Below are 14,660 nucleotides of genomic sequence, written 5' to 3' on the forward strand. Positions count from 1 at the left end.
CCATTTCCATTTTTTAAAAGTAGCTACAAATATTTGTTTATACTTAAATAATATATTTTAAATGTAACTGCTGAATTACAGCATATGGGCACACTTTTGAATATATCCGTCTTCTTAAGACTATAGACTTAATCATTATTTGCTTAAGTTCTGTACATCTTTGTTCAGTTAAAAAAGGTTTAATGAAATGTAACTAAAATCCCACTATTGATCTTAAACAGGAGATCGCTGTACTGTTTACTGTTTAATCGCAGATACTGTATATACCTCCATCCACTGTAAACTTGAGGCATGAACCCATGGGTATTTGCGCTCCCTAATTAGGGCTCTGCTTAAAATCTAACTAGCTACTGTGTCATGGATGCCCTGAAATACTGGTTTGTGCAGTATAGAAGTTGGAGGGATTGTATTTTAAAAGTTCAACAAGAAAGCTTAAATTAGAGTAGAGCAAGAAAACTAAGTGTGTGGATGAATATTTCTTTAAGGTATACAGCTAATCTTAGATTTTGATAGTCTTCCTAGTGTTTCTGTTTTAATATATTTCACAAAAAGTATACCCAAAGTGGATTTTAGAGATAATGAACCCTAAAATTCAATATACTTTTAGTGATTTTGATGTTCTAGTATGTAAAATTCATATAGTTTGCTTCGTTGAGGTAAGTCTGCCTCTTTTTCTATTTTTCCAAACATTCAGGAATCCCGTTATTCATGAATTGTTTTTCTTCCTATATCTTCTATGTAAAAATAGATTAAAATGGACTTCTTTGAACTACTGTCTAATCACCACTTAGACAGTCAGTCTCGCTGGAGCAAAGTGAAGGACAAAGTAGAGACTGACCCCCGTTACAAAGCAGTGGATAGCTCTTCACAGAGGGAAGACCTTTTTAAACAGTACATTGAAAAAATAGCTAAGGTATGTGTGTAATAGTTAAGTGCTGGATAATACTTTCACTGTTGTCTACACTGTTGTTAATATATTTAAGCAGTTTCAGAGATTAGTAATGCTATCACTTTTGTAGTGATACACGTGGAATGCAGCCAGACATTTCCTAGTTCCTATTAGTTGTAGGTATAGCTAGATACTTAGTCATATACTTTAGCTGTTAATCACAATCTCCCAGATCATCCCTTGACACAGGTTTACAGTGCATGAGCGCTGTCCATGCTAATTCTGCCAGTGTGCACAAACCTGGGGAGTGGAAAAGGTACTTGAGAGAATTCATCAGGCAGAGATAGGGGTAGAGCCTGCAATAGCTCCTTTTCATAGCCACATATTCCCAGCCAGACTAGCAGAGGTTTCCTTCTTTCATGTGGTTTCCTTTCAAGTGAACTCCAGTTGACTCATATGCAGTGCCTCCATTAGTTCTTCCATTTCTGTTTCATGTTCCTACCTGCCTCTTCAAGGAGCTAATGTTATGAATGAGAAGTTAAAAATAGTTTAACTAGCATTAATTTCCACAGCAACATCGGGGAGCATGCTTTATAGAGTGGCTGCTCTCTGACCTGTTTCCTTCCCCAACTCCCATCCAGTGAAGATCCAAACTGGCAATGGTCACTTAATAGCACTTATTTATTATATAGAGATTTTAATTCATAGATCTCAAAGCACTTTATAAAGAAAGGATTATCTCCATTTTACATAGAGAGCAAAAAGGTGAAGTGACTTGTCCAAGGTCACAGAGCAGTCTAGTGCACGGTCCATCAGACAACATCACTTTCCCCTCTCCTTCTTTCAGTTGTATTAGTTTTGAATATTTATTTTTACAAGATGAGATTTTGGGGGACTCAAAAGCAGCATGCAGTTCAGCTCACTCCTTTGCTTTCATGTGCATGAGCGGAGGAGGGGAACATCTGTCCCAAAGAGGTGGGATGGACACAAGATTTATCTGTTGTACTTGAACTGAATAGCTTCATCATTCAGACAATCATTTTGAGGTTTGATTTCTCCTCCATGGGATGGGTTGAGGCATGTCTCTTTAAGGATGTTACAATAGCCACATACAAATGGTTGAATGGTCTTTGACATTTTAAAGCACAGGATTTTTAATACCGCTGTTGAGCTTTTCCTCCACTTTAAGTTCACAAAATAAAATCTTTAGCAAGATTAGCTTTTAGTGTTGCCAGCCAGCACCCTGTATACACTGTGGCTCTCAACATTGCTAACATTGCCTGTAAGCCAGTGTTAGGGCATTTTTGCAAGAATTCCTTCTGTTGCTAAGTGGAGACAAACCTAGGTAGTTCAGAAGTGGTATATTTCATTTTACCTATTTCATAAATGACAGTTTGTTTAATGATACTCATCCTCTTGTTTCCATTAACTGTTTCCATTAAGATGCTGCCTCTTTATATGTTGTTAATGGGAAAATATGCTCTTGCTTCTGATTCAGAATTTAGACTCTGAAAAGGAAAAGGAATTGGAAAGGCAGGCTCGCATTGAGGCAAGTTTGCGTGAACGAGAAAGGGAGGTTCAGAAAGCTCGTTCTGAGCAGACCAAGGAAATCGATAGAGAACGTGAACAACACAAACGAGAAGAGGCTATCCAGAATTTCAAAGCGCTTCTGTCTGATATGGTGAGGCTTGCACAGTTCTGTCTCTGATTTGATTACTGTAGGACTTTATCTTTGCCAGAACAGTTCATCTACTTGTTACACTAATATAGAAATAAGTTCCCTGACTACACAGCAGCACATTAGCACTGGTAGTGATTAAGCTTCTGTTTCTATGATGCATTTATTTTTTCAGGATTTTTGTCTTGCTGGGAAAAATATGCTTGCTTCAGCCTCACAGCTGGTGTCTGAGGTTTCATCCAACAAGTGCATTATTACAATATTACCAAAAAAGACAATTAAAATTGTAAATACTTTGTACTAGAAACTCTAATGCACATGTTGGAAATAAAGATTTATTGATTCAAGAGCATTTTCCTCACCTCGTTTTGTCTGCCCTACTTATGTCCCCAGCATAGCATCTGACCCAGCTCTTTCCACTTCTCAGTTAGAGAGTACTTTATTGCACTAGCTGATCCAACCCTTGAAATACCACTTCCTAAGAGGGCAGACTTGGTGAGATGAGAATCTCGTGGTATGAAAGGGGAACCTCTTGCCTGCTGATCTAAGATGTGGCATACCTGAAGGTGGGTGGTGGTTGAACACAGATTCCAGTCCTGTTGTCTTTTTGGGGGAAGGTGCAGTATATAAATCCAGTTTCTTTTGACCCAGTTTCTTTGCTAGGGACATAATGCAGGTAATATAGATTTAGTAGGAGCTCCTTGGAGGTTGTTTCTGGTTCCAGAGAGTAAACCTTGGACTAAATAAAGTGCCCAGTAGCCACTAGGAATTGATTATGATGTATTTCAGAGGCTGCTCTTCTTGGTTAATACAGTATATTATTCATAGGGGAGGATCCTGATTTTTCTGTAGAGAATGGCAGAGCAGTCCAAGTAGGGTGTATCTATCTCCATCTGAACTGGTGCACAGTGAGACTCTCTGCAGCATGAGGTTGGCATTTGACAGTGGTTAACTGCATGAAAGCTGTCATTGTCTCTTACCCCCCTTACCAAATACAGTTTTAATTCAGATAAAAGTTGATGATGAAGTATAAGCTAAGTGTTTGAAGAATTGTCTGATAATGAAACAGAGAGAGAACGTTTTTGTAAAAGAAAAGTGGTTTTTGTAAAATGTAAATTTTTGTGTCAGGTGAGATCTTCAGATGTGTCATGGTCCGATACTAGGAGGACGCTCCGAAAAGATCATCGGTGGGAATCTGGCTCCCTGCTAGAAAGAGAAGAGAAAGAGAAGCTTTTTAATGAACACATTGAAGCACTTACCAAAAAGAAGAGGGAGCATTTTAGGCAACTTTTGGATGAAACTTCAGCGGTAAGAGACTTGTGCCTGAAGGCGGTACAGTTGATGAAAATGAGTGTCTAGAAATGGAAATGACCACTTATGAGGTGGAAGAAAAGTGAAGATAGTGAAGTATTAATGCTATTATACAAGGCACTGGTCAGACCTTATTTGGTCACCCATGTTCAAGAAAGATTAATTTAAAATAGAACAGGTGCAGAGAAGAGCTACTAGGATGATCAGGGGAATGGAGGGCCTATTTTAGGAAATTGGCAGAGCTTGGCTTATTTAGCCTTACAAAAAGAAGGCTGAGGGTGGATATGATTGTTCTCTGTAAATACATTAGGGGGATAAATACCAAGGAGAATGAAGAGCTGTTTCAGCTAAAGGACAATGTTGACACAGGAACAAATGGATATAAAGTGGCCGTGAACAAATTCAGGCTGGAAATTAAAAGGTTTCTGACAATCCAAAGGGTGAGGTTCTGGAACAGCTTCCCAATAGGAGTGGTAGGGACAAACTACTTAATTAGTTTTGAGAGAGAGCTCGACAAATTTATGAGTGCAATTGTATAACAGGATTGGTTGTGATGGTACATTGGTATGTTCCCAAAGCTCATGTTTCAGGGTTTCAGCTGGCCACTGGCAAGGGTCTGGAAGGGATTTTTTTGTCCCCCAGTGTATTCTGGGAGGGGTTTTTTAATCTCCTTTCTCTGAAGCCTCAAGGATGATCACAACTGAAGATGGAATATTGGACAGGGTGGGCCAGAGCTCTGAGGTGGCACCAAACATTGTCTCTCAGGTGCTTGGCTGGCTGGTTCTTGTTCACATGCTCAGGGTCTAACTCAGGGGTGGGTAAACTTTTTGGCCCGAGGGCCACATCGAGGTTGCAAAACAGTATGGAGGGCTGGATAGGGAAGGCGGTGCCTCTGCAAACAGCCTGGCCTCCACCCCCTTCCACTTCCCACTCCCTGACTGCCCACCTCAGAACCCCTGACCCATCCAACACCCCCTGCTCCTTGTCCCCTGACTGCCCCCTCCTGGGGCCCCCCGCCTCTAACTGCCCACCTGCTGTCCAACCCACCACCCCTCCCCGCTCCCTGTCTCCTGACTGCCCCCCCAGGACCTCCTGCCCTTATTCAATGCTTCCCCTCCCCCTGCCCCCTTACCATGCTGCTCAGAGCAGCAGGACAGGCTTATTGGAAAGCCTGGGAGGTAGGCAGGTGCAAGCTGTGCTGCTCGCATGGCGGTGTGGCTGTCGGGGAGGGGTCGGGGGCTTGCCTCCCTGGCCGGGAGCTCAGGAGCTAGGCAGGACAGTCCCATGGGCTGGACGTGGCCTGCGGGCCGTAGTTTGCCCACCTCTGAATCATAGAATATCAGGGTTGGAAGGGACCTCAGGAGGTCATCTAGTTCAACCCCCTGCACAAAGCAGGACCAATCCCCAACTAAATCATCCCAGCCAGGGCTTTGTCAAGCCTGACCTTAAAAATATCTAAGGAAGGATAGTCCACCACCTCCCTAGGTAACGCATTCCAGTGTTTCACCACCCTCCTAGTGAAAAAGTTTTTCCTAATATCCAACCTAAACCTCCCCCACTGCAACTTGAGACCATTACTCCTCGTTCTGTCATCAGCTACCACCGAGAACAGTCTAGATCCATCCTCTTTGGAACCCCCTTTCAGGTAGTTGAAAGCAGCTATCAAATCTCACCTCATTCTTCTCTTCCGCAGACTAAACAATCCCAGTTCCCTCAGCCTCTCCTCATAAGTCATGTGTTCCAGTCCCCTAATCATTTTTGTTGCCCTCCGCTGGACGTTTTCCAATTTTTCCACATCCTTCTTGTAATGTGGGGCCCAAAACTGGACACAGTACTCCAGATGAGGCCTCACCAACGTCGAATAGAGGGGAACGATCACGTCCCTCGATCTGCTGGCAATGCCCCTACATATACATCCCAAAATGCCATTGACCTTCTTGGCAACAACGGTACACTGTTGACTCATATCCAGCTTCTCGTCCACTGTAACCCTTGGTCCTTTTCTGCAGAACTGCTGCCGAGCCATTCGGTCCCTAGTCTGTAGTGGTACATGGGGTTCTTCCATCCTAAGTGCAGGACTCTGCACTTGTCCTTGTTGAACCTCATCGGATTTCTTTTGGCCCAATCCTCTAATTTGTCTAGATCCCTCTGTATCCTATACCTACCCTCAAGCATATCTACCTCTCCTCCCAGTTTAGTGTCATCTGCAAACTTGCTGAGGGTGCAGTCCACACCATCCTCCAGATCATTTATGAAGATATTGAACAAAACCAGCCCAAGGACCGACCCTTGGGGCACTCCACTTCAGACCGGCTGCCAACTAGACATGGAGCCATTGATCACTTCCCGTTGAACCCGACAATCTAGCCAACTTTCTATCCACCTTATAGTCCATTCATCCAGCCCATACTTCTTTAACTTGCTGGCAAGAATACTGTGGGAGACGGTGTCAAAAGCTTTGCTAAAGTCAAGGAACAACACATCCACCGCTTTCCCCTCAGCCACAGAGCCAGGTATCTCGTCATAGAAGGCAATTAGATTAGTCAGGCATGACTTGCCCTTGGTGAATCCATGCTGACTGTTCCTGATCACTTTCCTCTAAGTGCTTCAGAATTGATTCTTTGAGGACCTGCTCCATGATTTTTCCAGGGACTGAGGTGTGGCTGACTGGCCTCTAGTTCCCAGGATCCTCCTTCTTCCCTTTTTTAAAGATGGGCACTACATTAGCCTTTTTCTAGTCGTCCGGGACTTCCCCAGATCGCCATGAGTTTTCAAAGATAATGGCCAATGGCACTGTAATCACATCCGCCAACTCCTTTAGCACTCTCTGATGCAGCGCATCCAGCTCCATGGACTTGTGCTCGTCCAGCTTTTCTAAATAGTCCCAAACCACTTCTTTCTCCACAGAGGGCTGGTCACCTCCTCCCCATGCTGTGCTGCCCAGTGCAGTAGTCTGGGAGCTGACCTTGTTCGTGAAGACAGAGGCAAAAAAAGCATTGAGTACATTAGCTTTTTCCACATCCTCTGTCGCTAGGTTGCCTCCCTCATTCAGTAAGGGGCCCACACTTTCCTTGACTTTCTTCTTGTTGCTAACATACCTGAAGAAACCCTTCTTGTTACTCTTAACATCTCTTGCTAGCTACAACTCCAGGTGTGATTTGGCCTTCCTGATTTCACTCCTGCATCCCCGAGCAATATTTTTATACTCTTCCCTAGTCATTTGTCCAATCTTCCACTTCTTGTAAGCATCTTTTTTGTGTTCAAGATCAGCAAGGATTTCACTGTTAAGCCAAGCTGGTCGCCTGCCATATTTACTATTCTTTCTACACATCGGGATGGTTTGTCCCTGTAACCTCAATAAAGATTCTTTAAAATACAGCCCGCTCTCCTGGACTCCTTTCCCCCTCATGTTGTTCTCCCAGGGGATCCTGCCCATCAGTTCCCTGAGGGAGTCAGTCTGCTTTTCTGAAGTCCAGGGTCCATATTCTGCTGCTCTCCTTTCTTCCCTGTGTCAGGATCCTGAACTCAACCATCTCGTGGTCACTGCCTCCCAAGTTCCCATCCACTTTAGCTTCCCCTACTAATTCTTCCCGATTTGTGAGCAGCAGGTCAAGAAGAGCTCTGCCCCTAGTTGGTTCCTCCAGCACTTGCACCAGGAAATTGTCCCCTACCCTTTCCAAAAACTTCTTGGATTGTCTGTGCACCGCTGTATTGCTCTCCCAGCAGATATCAGCGTGATTGAAGCCTCCCATGAGAACCAAGGCCTGCGATCTAGTAACTGCTGTGAGTTCTGGAAGTCTAACTGATTGTCATGTGTGGGGTTGGGAAGGAATTTCCCCCCAGGTCACACTAGCGGTGACCTTGAGGGGGTTTTGCTTTCTTCTGCAGCGTGTGGATTTGGGATCCTTGCCAGGATTATCTGGATAATATCTCATTTAATTATTTCTCTGCTATTGCGGGGTCCTTGTGCACAGTCAGTCACAATGTATTGGAGGTCAGACCAGATGATGTAGTGGTCCTTTGTGGCCTTAAACTCAATGACTCTGACTTGCATCCCCTAGCTTTACCTTCTGTAGTTAAAGTTCTCAATAATAATTCTTCCCCAGGCTTTTTCTCCCACACCAACTTTCCTCACTTCCCTAAGAAAGGGAATGCTGGAAAGAACAATCTTTTTCTCACCTAACCAGTTATACCACAGTAACCACCTTGAGTGTTGTGGTCCATTTTCACATTCAGTCTTTTCACGCTCTTGAACCTGGTGTCGGTCTTTGTAATCAGTAATTGTCATTCATTTTCCTTTGGCTTTTCCACATCTCTTCAGTGTTGCATTATTTGATACCTTCTATTATGACACAGTCCCTTGGTGTCTTGGGCATTTTAATCTTCTGTCTTTGCTCCTACCTATTCAATAACTTGTTTTAATGAATCGCAGTGGGCAAGCCTCCGGGATTCTGTCCTTCACTTTGTCTCTTTTATCTTAACTGTAAAATTCATTCTTAACTTTCACTTGTATACCAATGCTATTTAAACCTCTCTCTCCTTTCTTAATTTGTTACTTTGTGTCTTCCTGCCTCCCTTTTATCTCGTTCTGGCTTCATCATAACTTTCTTGAAGTCTTAGGAGGCAATCTTATTAAATATTGGTTAGAGGAGTATCTAATATTCTAATCACTTTTTATATGGCACACTAAAATAAATTAAAACGATGAATATCTGACTTTGAGCTGGGGCTTCTATACATAGCTGTTTTTACGCATACAAACATGTTGTTGAAATTATCCAAATATGCATTAGGAAGAACTGTTAGAATTTAAACTACAAGAAACTTTCATAATTTTGTGAGGACTTTTCTCTTAAAATCCACCAGTTTACAGAAAACAAGAGTTCAAAAAGGAAAATATATGCCACAAAACAATATGAAAGTAATACTAAAGGGATAAGAGAAGTCAACAAAATGAAACATTTAAAAATTGTTACTATGTCCTTAGTTTTCCCCCTTATGCATGAGGATTTCAGGGCTCTCAGGAAAGTGATATGTACTTGCATGCTTAGACTCTAAATATAATTTGCAATATTGAACTGTTTTTGCCTCTTTTGAAAGATTACTTTAACATCAACGTGGAAAGAAGTGAAAAAAATCATTAAAGAAGATCCCAGATGCATTAAGTTCTCTTCCAGTGACAGGGTAAGAAATAGTCTTGCTTCATTGCTGCTAGCCTTCCCACAATATCCAAAGCAAAAGAGAGTGAATGCTTGTTGAAATGGATTCCCTTTCATGTGAATATAACTATATCACTGTGTTAATCAGATATTTGCTTTTTTAAAAATCTTAATTAAAAAACACTTTTCTGTAGTGATCTTTAAACTAATTACAATAAAATTATTTCTTACACACTGTAAGTTAATATAAAGTACTTTATAATCTGCCGTCACCTTTTCTATGGTATTACTCTTCTTTTTCTTCATGCAGAAAAAACAAAGGGAGTTTGAAGAGTACATCAGAGACAAATACATTACTGCCAAAGCTGACTTCAGAACGCTATTGAAAGAGACCAAATTTATAACGTACAGGTGTGTATCATAGTGTTTTAGAAGAGCAAAGACTTTTCTTTACTGTACCTTAAGAGTGTTGATGAATGGAATTTCACTTTCTCCTCCCATCTAACATTTATAGGCCAGTGTCTGAGGAGCTTTAGTGCAAAAATTGTAGATTACTAGGCTGCCTATGAAGTTGCATAGTAGTGAGAGGTCCATCACTGTATGTTGGATTCTGAACTGATTATTATCAAGTGTTGGCAACTATTCTATAGCAGGGGCTTTTTGGATTTTTGTTTTGCTTGAGAGCATTGTTTTGGGTATTTTGAATACATTGTCAAGTGATTCAGCTCATTCTGTAGTGAAGCCAAATTACCGTTTAATTAGGGTCCTTGGTTCAGGCCTAGAAATGTCTTTGCTTAATACCCAGTGAAACTTCCAGTGATGCTAGGGGAAGTTTGGAGAAAAGACAAAGGGTGAAACCCTACCCCCATTAAAATAAAAACAAATCTCCCATTGACTTCAGTGGGCTTTGGGTATTAGCTTTACAAACAAGCTAACTGTTGAAGTCAGTCTGGTCTTGAGCCTACTGCAGAATGTTATGGTCCTAGGTAGATTCCCATCCCAGTCCTAGGTAGATTCCCATCCCAGAAGCAAAAGAGCTTGAGGTAGAAGGCTGCTGACTAGGTTTCTTAGATCCTAATAAGTTGTTTCCCTTTGCAGCCAGTGCTGTGTGTAAAGTATTGGAGCTCTGTTTCAGTTGCTGCTGTTCCCAGTGGGCTGAATTGCAGTCTGAAATTGATGCGGTAGCCAGATTGATGCATCAATCAAACTGGGCTGCAACTGGGAGTTTAACATCCATGTTTTAATAGTTTGCTTCTTCTTGAGTGCTTAATTTCAATTGTGATTATTTTTTTCTTATTTTTACATTTTTGTGGTTCATTTAATGCTGATAAATGGTTCTGGCGGCCATTAAGACTGAAGTCTTCTGTTTATCCACAGAACAGATACAGCACAGGCAGTGGCAGTGCAAGATTTTTTACACACGCATTCCTGCCAATGTGCCTCACCCCTGACCTGATGGGGCATCTGTATAGGTGAGAGGATAGCTCAGTCTCTATGCCCTTTCAGCGCTTGACCTATCTGCTGACACTGTCAAGAGAGGTTCTAATGGTGCGGGTAGTTTTTGTAATTTGGACATCTACCACCAATAACTGGACTAAGATTCCCAGTGCATTTTATGCAGGCTCCCAGACCGCTGCCCAGATGGTAACTGTTACACTTCATTTCAGATCCAAAAAGTTGATCCAAGAATCCGACCAGCACCTGAAAGATGTAGAAAAGATTTTACAGAATGACAAGCGTTATCTGGTACTTGACTGTGTGCCAGAGGAGAGGCGCAAGCTCATAGTATCCTATGTAGATGACCTGGACCGCCGAGGTCCCCCTCCACCTCCCACAGCTTCAGAGCCTACAAGACGAACAACAAAATAATTATGAAATACTCTCACAGTGGGGTGTCTGTTAATTCAAAAGCTTGCATGAGCCATCTGTCCGGTTTTTACATCTACATTACCGTGAACGAATATTGAAAACCATCTGAGGAGCAGAGGAAGCAGCAGCATTTGTGAACATAAAATGGTCTCTGTGCAAAGAGAACACTTAAGATATTTATGCTTTTCTTTGTGTGGCATGACTGACAAAAATCCCAACCATGCAGGCTGTGTCTAGTAATTTTAGATATCAGAACAGTGGACTATCTGTATATGAGGTGTGGATGTCCGTGATATTTGGAGGCATTCTTTTCAGCAGTGTTATATATGCAAGTCTTAAGGATGATTGATATTTGTGGTTTGAACTAAACTACAAAGTACCACAAACTTCCTCCTAATGGTTACCCAAGTTCAGCTGTTTTAACAGATGAAACACTGTCTCAAGTTAAACTATTGAGTGCTGAAGGCTACAGTAAAAATATTCTCTTAAATCTGAAAACAAATGGCCTGATTCTCTATTTGCTTTCACCCTTGTAAATCAGAATTAAGTCTATTAAAGTCTATAGAGTGACAGTGATGTGAGTGAAGAATTAGGCCCACAGAGACCAAATTAAACACCATTCTGAATTTGTTCACGGGTCTGCTTTATTTCCTCCCCCCGTCCGTGTCTCCCACCCCCCCGGACTCTGAAGTACAGGCAAAATCAGGTTTCTTTTGTCCAAGTGAAGATTTGTCTGATAATTTTTTGCTCAAAATTGGAAACACAGTAAATAACAATGGTTCCCAGAACAGGACGGTTGTATAAACATATTTTTATTTACCATAAAGTGATCTTTACTGATTTCTGGATTAGACTGTGGATTTCCCTTCTGGGTAATTCTTGTAAACTATACTCCTGTTATGAATGTTAAACTTGTGTTTCTAAAGTTTAATTTTGAAATGTTGGGATTGTTTAGTTTATGTATTTGAACTACAATAAACCAACCCTTTTTATATATGGATTGAACATGCTTAATAAAGAAGACATCTTTGAGATTTAAACTTAACAACAAAAAATCCAAACTAACATTAGCCATCCTGAAACAGATCATTTGCCTAAAGAGACAAAATGAGAGTTAGTGATAAATCATGTAGACAAGTGTAATTTTGATACTAGAACATCGTATTCAAGTGCAAATACAATACAAAATTTGCAAGACAGCAAAAATCTCAATTTGTGCATGTTTGCTTAGTCCCTCGGTCACTTTAGTGTTCATTGTACTTGAGATGTTGAAAGAGCAAGAATTCCTTTGGTACATAATCTGTGTGGTGGGGGTGGGGGAGAGTTTCCATTTTTCTGACAGGACACAGCTCTCTCCCATTTGGATCTTCTTTTCTCCACAAAAAAGATTTTTGGAATGAGAGAAATCATTTTGTCATGCATTTTTGTTGGACTGCTGTTATTTGAGCCTGCTGGTGCTCCAGGTCCCAAAAAAATCAAGTGGCTAACTCCTTGCCAGCTGGGAGGGTCTTGTTCACTAGAATATGAAATTGCTTTCTGTAGTTTTAACAAAGTTGTATAACCCATGAAGTTTAGGTAAAGGCAAAAATTCTCCTCTTCCATATTGTTTATTAACATGTATTTTACAGTAGTACTAATAGGCCCTACCATGTTAAGCACTTTTATCACACACAAGCTGACATGATCTGGATTCTCTTGGGTTCTTGGAATTTAGATCACAAGACAGATTAAGAAAATGTTGCCCAAATTAACACTGTAAAAATGTGTTTAAGAAGCAAACATTTAATCAGTTTTTCTATAAATGCACTAGCAATAAAACCTAAAAATCAAAAGCATAAAGAAGTGACACATTCCTCAGCTCCTCCTGAAGAGAGAGACACAAGCTATAGTGGAAAGAAAAGGAGTACTTGTGGCACCTTAGAGGCTCACGAAAGCTCATGCTCAAATAAATTGGTTAGCCTCTAAGGTGCCACAAGTCCTCCTTTTCTTTTTGCGAATACAGACTAACGCGGCTGTTACTCTGAAAGCTATAGTGGGTTATAGGTAAAAGATCTTCTAAAATTTGACATCAAGATACAACCTTAAGCACAGGGCTAGTAGTGCACCCCACCCCCCCACTATACTTACAAAATAAAATCTCTGTATTGGGTGTGTAAACCGGCATGTCTGGACAAAACCATCTGGGCCTTCCCATCTCCTCTGACATCTCACTAAATGAGCAATGCATCATGTCCTGATGATTGACATCTCTAGCTCTATTGGACTGGGTAGGGACAGTGCCTGTTCCTGTAAAGGGCCCTCTGACTAAGAATGACCTGCTTCTAGTCTATCTCATACAGATGTAGAATTTAGTGGTATGTGAATGTCAGATCTCAACTGCCAAAATGAAGCATGAGGTGGCCTCTCAGGATATGTCTACACAGCAAAGAAAAACCCATTGTTGGTCCATGCCTGCTGACTTGGGCTGCAGGGCTATTTCATTGCTGTGTAGACATCTGGAACCAGGCTGGAGACCAGGCTCTTGGACTATTCCAACCCCAGGCTTCCAGAGCCCGAGTTCCAGCCCAAGCACAGATTTCTACTCAGCAACGAAATAGCCCTGCAGCCCAAGCCTGAATCAGCAGGCATGGGCCAGCTGTGGATTTTTCTTTGCTGTGTAGATATACCCTGAGATGCCAAGTATCCAGATCATGACAGGCTTTATCGATCAGTACCCTGAATTGCACTCAATCCAACTGAGAGCTTATGCATGCTTAGATATAATGGTGTCTTATATTCCATGTGTGAAGCTGGTAAGAAAGCAGGCCCGCCAGATTGTGCACTAGCTGAAATTTGAGTGGACTTCAAGTGTGGTGGTGGTAAAGTAGTCTAAACTGGAGGGATGCAGCTAGGATAACTAGTGGATTGGAACAATTGTGACCTCTTACCCATGTACAGATGAAACACAGCCAGCCATTGCTGCAGTCTTGAGACTCAGAAACTCAGTTTGGAAAGGTAATCCAGGGAAAAAAAAGGGTGGAGCTCAAACTCTGCCTGACATTAACACATCTGTCTCATAATTCATAGATTCTAAGGCCAAACAAGATTATCTAGTCTGACCTGTATAGCACAGACCACAGAACCTCCCCAAAATAATTCCCAGATCAGATCTTGTAGAGAAGCATCCAGTCTCAATTTTAAAAATGGTCAGTGATGGAAAAATCCACCATGACCCTTGGTTAAATTGTACCAATATTTAATTATTCTCACAGTTGAAAGTTTTACACCTTATTTCTAATCTGAATTTGTCTAGCTCAATTTCCAGCCATTGGATTGTGTTATACCTTTGTCGACTAGAGTGAAAACTTAATATTTGTTCCCCATGTGTATTTATAGACTCTAAATAGTGAAGTTACTCCTTATCTTTCTCTTTAAGCTATACAACCACACAGTCATGTTAGGGTTTGCTCTTGTCTGTGATACATAATGGGTATTGTCTAGTGCTGAGAAAGTATGAGGCTGCATCAATGAGTAGAATAGCTCCTATTTCCGAATACTTGGGGTAATTCACAAGGTAGGACCAATGGCTAAATTCACTGAGGGCAGCATTTAGCTCTAGTGAGAAATTCTCTCAACTCTCCATTTTGTAGTGTTCACATAGGAACCAATCACCCTGTTAAGATACAATGCTAGTCAAATTCAAGAGAAATTAATAGAATATCTCAATGACCATATCAGCATAGCTTTATAAAACAGTCCATTCACTGCTACTTAA

General features: G+C 41.4%; 1 protein-coding gene across 10 annotated transcripts in view; it reads left to right on the forward strand.

The window, feature by feature from the left end:
• Positions 1 to 11,900, forward strand: part of TCERG1 (transcription elongation regulator 1) — a 56,138-nt gene extending 44,238 nt beyond the window's left edge. For 6 of the 10 annotated variants that reach the window (XM_073355734.1, XM_073355736.1, XM_073355737.1 and 3 more), the window contains 7 exons: positions 749 to 913; positions 2,388 to 2,570; positions 3,696 to 3,875; positions 8,979 to 9,062; positions 9,348 to 9,448; positions 10,420 to 10,509; positions 10,705 to 11,900. In XM_073355734.1, the coding sequence (XP_073211835.1) occupies positions 749 to 913; positions 2,388 to 2,570; positions 3,696 to 3,875; positions 8,979 to 9,062; positions 9,348 to 9,448; positions 10,420 to 10,509; positions 10,705 to 10,906 (1,005 nt within the window). In that variant the 3' untranslated portion in view covers positions 10,907 to 11,900. Of the gene's footprint in view, positions 1 to 748; positions 914 to 2,387; positions 2,571 to 3,695; positions 3,876 to 8,978; positions 9,063 to 9,347; positions 9,449 to 10,414; positions 10,510 to 10,704 lie in introns of all 10 variants that reach the window. The other 4 variants (XM_073355738.1, XM_073355743.1, XM_073355744.1 and 1 more) reach the window with 2 other exon arrangements.
• The last annotated feature ends 2,760 nt before the right edge of the window (positions 11,901 to 14,660 follow it).

Source organism: Lepidochelys kempii, chromosome 8, assembly GCF_965140265.1.
Source record: "Lepidochelys kempii isolate rLepKem1 chromosome 8, rLepKem1.hap2, whole genome shotgun sequence".
NCBI lineage: Eukaryota > Metazoa > Chordata > Testudines > Cheloniidae > Lepidochelys > Lepidochelys kempii.